At 45.0% G+C, this 6,000-nt stretch overlaps 1 protein-coding gene across 2 annotated transcripts in view; it reads right to left on the minus strand.

Moving 5' to 3' along the window:
* The window catches only part of LOC111963349 (protein jagged-2), a 37,808-nt gene that overhangs the window by 20,031 nt on the left and 11,777 nt on the right, over positions 1–6,000 (minus strand). For both annotated transcript variants that reach the window (XM_023986718.2, XM_023986719.2), the window contains exon 3: positions 5,253–5,313. In XM_023986718.2, the coding sequence (XP_023842486.1) occupies positions 5,253–5,313 (61 nt within the window). The remainder of the gene's footprint in view (positions 1–5,252; positions 5,314–6,000) is intronic.

The following is a 6,000-nucleotide window of genomic DNA, read 5'->3' on the forward strand; positions in this document are numbered from 1 at the left end:
AAACAATGAGGAGGCTTCAACACCGAGCAGTTGACTAAGTCAAGAGCGACATAATTTTCTGTGCTTTCAAACAGCCACATCATTTAGTCGCGCGTGACTAGTGGCATTGTTGTCATAAGCCAATGTCGGTTGTCAGGCTGTTTTCAGCATGCTAAACTTGGATATGGACACAACATTAGTAGTCAAGTAACATTAGATCACTCATTAACTGATTTAAAAAATACTCCACAAGACAACATTTTCTAAACTTAATTTACCGGTACTCCTGATAGCAGCTCGGTGATCTCACAATTTCCTCTAAACCCTTCATATTCCTTTGATTTCTCCATCCCCTCTATCGTTCTCTGATTATAATGTTAAACTGTGTGTTACGAAACACTAACACTAATAACCATGCTACCACCTAAGAGAGACTATTTTTCTGAGCCCTATCCAACCCCATGTCCCCCACTGCCCTATCCAACCCCCTGCCCCCACTGCCCTATCCAACCCCATGTCCCCCACTCCCATATCCAACCCCATGTCCCCACTATAGCCTATCCCAACCCCTATCCCCCACCTGCCCTATACCCCAGGTCCCCACTGCCAAACCCTGCCCACTGCCCTATATCAACCCCATTGTCCCCAACTGCCCTATCCAACCCATGTCCCCCACCGCCCCATATCCAACCCCAATGTCCCCCACTGCCCATCCAACCACCTATCCCCACTCCCTATCCAACCCCATAGTCCCCCATGCCCTAACTCAACCCTGCTATCCCCACTGCCCACCAACCCCTCAACCCCAGTGCCTCCGGCCCCTATCTAGCCAACCCCCTGCCCCCACTGCCACTATCCAAACCCCATTACGCCCCTTGCCCAATCCAACCCCCTACTGCACCCCCATGGCGCCTATCTAACTCCATGGCCTCATGCCCTATACAACGCACATGCCCCCCTCCTACCTATCCAACCCGCCTGCCTCATCAACCCAATGTCCCCCCCTAGCCCATCCAATCAACCCCTCGCCCAGCTGCCGCTTCCAAACCCCAGTGTCCCCCCTGCCCTATCCAACCCCCCTGCCCCACTGCCCTATCCACACCCCATGTCCCCCCTGCCCTATCCAACCCCCATGTGCCCCCCTGCCTCATCCAACACCCATGTCCCCCCTGCCCTATCCAACCCCATGTCCCCCCTGCCTCATCCAACCCCATGTCCCCCCTCGCCCTATCCAAACCCCATGTCCCCCCGTCCCCTATTTCAACCTACTGCCCACTGCCCTACTCAACTCACGTGCCCCCCTGCCCTATCCAACCCCATGCCCCCCTGCCCTATCCAACCCACTGCCATATCTAACCCACTGCCCAGTCCAACCCACTGCCATATCTAACCCACTGCCCAGTCCAACCCACTGTCCCATTCCACTGCCATGTCCAACCCCATCCAACCCATTGCTCAGGTCTACATATTAATAGAAGTTCCAATTTGGTGTGGCTAACTTTAGCTAGGTAGCTAACACAAACGTTAGCCAGGCTAGGAGTTAGGGTTAGGGTTAAGGTTAGGAGTTAGACAAAATTGTTAACTTTACGGTTAGGAGAAGGGCTAGCTAACATGCTAAGTAGTTACAAAAAAGCTAAAAGGTAGTAAGTAGTTGCAAAGTTGCTTATTAGCTTAAATGCTAAAGTTGTCTGTGAGGAGATTCGAACACGCAATCTTCGGTCACGTTATACGTCTACCCATCCATCCCGACCAACCACCCTACTTTCGTTTTTGCCTTAAGTAACTTTATCTTATGTAACCATAGCAAAAGTGACATATCATACAATTTGAGTGTCCCGGATTTACATGTACTATGTTACATCTAGTCTATGAGACCAGGCTGAAGCAGCAGTTCAGGCTGTCCTGTCAGAGTGTCCAGACTGCCTGTCAGAGTGTCCAGGCTGGGATATTGAAGTGACATGCAGTAGCACAGCAACTGCTGGGACAGTAATTAGCAGACAGACATCAGTGGAAAGAAAAAAGGGCTGTGGTCCATAATGAATGGCTTAACTAGGTGATGTGCTCACAGGCTTTATATAGAGACATGGACATGGGGCACAAACAGTCTCCCAGTGAGTCAGTCCCTCAGGCCAGCCGGGCGGGAACTAACCTCGCCATGCTAACTATCACACTGGCAATATGAACGGCCAGGCAGCTTGGTGCATAGGAATGTACAGCATCCCAAAGAATGACTGTGTAGATCAACAGGTTAAACATGTGTTATAAATCCTTGTAACTTTTAGAGGGACAGAGGTTTGGTACTGTCACTTACCACCACTAAAAGTTAGCCAAGTTGAAAGTGGAGGGGTTACAGCTGACATACTGACCTGAGATGGGGTCAAACACTGAGCCAGAGAGGTGAGCTATACAGTGGCAAGAAAAAGTATGTAAACCCTTTGGAATTACCTGGATATCTGCATAAATTGGTAATCAAATTTGATCTGATCTTCATCTAAGTCACAACAATAGACAAACACAGTGTGTTTCAATTAATAACACACACATTATTGCATTTTTCTTGTCTATATTGAATACATCATTTAAACATTCACAGTGTAGGCTGGAAAAAGTATGAGAACCCCTAGGCTAATGACTTCTCCAAAAGCTAATTGGAGTCTGGAGTTACTTAACCTGGTGTCCAATCAATGAGATGATATTTGAGATGTTGGTTAGAGCTGCCCTGCCCTATAAAAAACACAAAATTTGAGTTTTCTATTCACAAGAAGCATTGCCTGATGTGAACCATGCCTCGAACAAAAGAGATCTCAGAAGAATTGTTGACTTGCATAAAGCTGGAATGGGTTACAAAAGTATCTCTAAAATCCTTGATGTTCATCAGTCCACGGTAAGACCAATTGTCTATGAATGGAGAACGTTCAGCATTGTTGCTACTCTCCCTAGGAGTGGCTGTCCTGCAAAGATGACTACAAGAGCACAGCACAGAATCCTCAATGAGGTTAAGAAGAATCTTTGAGTGTCAGCTAAAGACTTACAGAAATCTCTGGAACATGCTAACATCTCTGTTGACGAGTCTACGATATGTAAAACAATAAACAAGAATGGTTTATTGGACTGGAGGACAGCACGGAAGAAGCCACTGCTGTCCCAAAAAAACATTGCTGCACGTCTGAAGTTCGCAAAAGAGRACCTGGATGTTCCACAGCGCTACTGGCAAAAATATTCTGTGGACAGATTAAACTACAGTTGAGTTGTTTGGAAGGAACACACAACACTATGTGTGGAGAAAACAAGGCACAGCACACCAACATCAAAACCTCATTCCAGCTGTAAAGTATGGTGGAGGAAGCATCATGGTTTGGGGCTGCTTTGCTGCCTCAGGGCCTGAACAGCTTGCTATCATCGACGGAAAAATGAATTCCCAAGTTTACCAAGACATTTTACAGGAGAATGTAAGGCTCTCTGTCCACCAATTGAAGCTCAACAGAAATTGGGTGATGCAACAGGACAACGACCGGAAACATAGAAGTAAATCAACAAAAGAATGGCTTCAACAGAAGAAAATACCCCTTCTTGATTGGCCCAGAGTCCTGACCTAAACCCGATTTGAGAAGCTGTGGCATGACCTTGAGCGGTTCACACCAGACATCCCAAGAATATTGCTGAACTGAAACWGTTTTGTAAAGAGGAATTGTCTAAAATTCCTCCTGACCGTTGTGCAGGTCTGATCCTCAACTACAGAAAACGTTTGGTTGAGGTTATTGCTGCAAAAGGAGGGTCAACCAGTTATAAATCCAAGGGTTCACATACGTTATCCACCCTGCACTGTGAATGTTTACATGGTGTGTTCAATAAAGACATGAAAGCGTAGAATTGTTTGTTATTCGTTTTAAGCCGACTGTGTTTGTCTATTGTTGTGACTTAGATGAAGATCAGATCAAATGTTATGACCAATTTATGCAGAAATCCAGGTAATTCCAAAGGGTTCACATACTTTTTCTTGCCACTGTAGTTGTTGTATGGGTCTGTTTGCTGTGGTTGGTATATGGCAGCTCAACTTGACAGTCCATTTCAATCATCTGGAGTCTGGGCTTTGTATTGGGGACTTTTCTTCCTCTTGTGCTGCTAAGAAGCTGCTTGTGTGAAGCTGCATTGTTCCTGGGAATAAATAGAGCTGACTCTCTAAGAGTTATGCAGCAGTGAAAACAGGACAGCTTGTTATAGAAGCTTGGATTGGTATGTATCGCCTGTTCACCGGAGAGAAAAACACAACAACCTTGTCAGGTTAGGTCAGCCATTGATCTCGCCTGAGGTTCAATGTTGCCCTAAATCTAACACACTTGACTTGAGTGACATAGATTACATTCCACATTCCACAATTAACTTTTCTTCCTCTGGGCAGAGCTTCCAAAACAAAGCCAAACAGGACTGAAATGAGAAAAGCAAGTAAAAACAGGATACAGCTGTGTTCCAAATAGCAGTGACTAGGCACCCCTCGTCCAAACTGGGTCTGACGCGGAAGGAGCTCCCTGTTCCCCCTTGAGACAATTAGTCACCTTTAATGAAGCTCTTCACACAGAGACACACATCTTCACAAGCCCCATCCCTGCAGTGACTAGGGCTGAGAATTGCCGCGGACCTCGCGATATTATCACGATACTTAGGTGCTGTACGATATGTATTGAGATTCTCACAATTCTTTTTGTATTGCTATTCAATACTGCGATTTTATTGCGATTTGATGTTCCAAACATGCTCACGATACGTTATGTCTGCTAAAGAGAGACTAGAAAAAGCATAAGAAAATTAGTTTGAATCAGTCATGGAAATAAAACTGTTGAAAACATTTTGGCTCGCTATTTAAAAAGAAGATTGAGGCCAAGCTATAGGATGAAAAATACCAGAGTTTTGGCGCAGGTACAGCCGACTTGCTAACGCTACCTAGCAAATTTTTTCAAATCGATACTTGCGGTTAAAGTATCGATATAATATTGTTGTGAGAGAGGAAAGGTCCTTAGTCTAAATTAGAGTACATCATCGCATAAATCACGCAGTTCTCCTTTTTGACATCACCTGTAACCTTGGTTCTGAGATGCTGCCATGGACCTCCCCATCTTTTTATGTCAAAGTAAATACCCCTGTCACTTCTAAATAAACACTAAACACATCCTTCAGCCCTCACCTAATGACTTATTTGATGGGAGACACTGAGGCCTGGCCGGCTCTCCTTTCATGTGGTAGTAAATACCTGGAAAGGTGAAGTGTACTGTACATACCACTGCTGCTGTGTGTACCATTGTCCCAGTCCCACGCTTCCACAATCAGAGTGTACGCCCGCTGGAAGAGAGACAGACGGGATCATTAGGGGGTTGTAGGAATTCATACTCCCCAGTCCCACACACTGACAGACAGACACACACACACACAGAATGTGGAATGCATTACACAAGGAACACATGATGATAACACACACACACACCAGAAAAGTCTGGTGGGAGGAGCTATAGGAGGATGGGCTCATTGCAAGGGCTGGAATAGAATCAATGGAATAGTACCAAACCTATCAAACCCATGGAAACAACGTGTTTGACCATTTATTCCATTCCAGCCATTACAATGAGCCTGTCCTCCTATGGCTCTTCCCACCAGCCTCCTCTGACACACACACACACACACACACACACACACACACACACACACAACACTTAAAAAATCGACATATTGCTGGATTCAAAAGTGTTGGGCTTTCATTTGCTGTACGCTGTGTATTTTCAGAAATGTTTTAAGATGAGTAATAGGTATTTGACGTTGGTCTCTGTAATTATTCTGGCAGCTTCGGCACTATTTCAGATTGCAGCTGCAATGTAGAACTGTGATTTATACCTGAAATATGCAAATTTTTCTAAAAAAACATATGCTATACAATAAATATGTTATCAGACTGTCATCTTATGAAGTTGTTCTTGGTTAGTGGCTATTTATATCTTTATTTGGTCGAATTAGTGATGGCTACTGATGGAGTAA

Source organism: Salvelinus sp. IW2-2015, linkage group LG4q.2, assembly GCF_002910315.2.
Source record: "Salvelinus sp. IW2-2015 linkage group LG4q.2, ASM291031v2, whole genome shotgun sequence".
Classification (NCBI taxonomy): Eukaryota; Metazoa; Chordata; class Actinopteri; order Salmoniformes; family Salmonidae; genus Salvelinus; species Salvelinus sp. IW2-2015.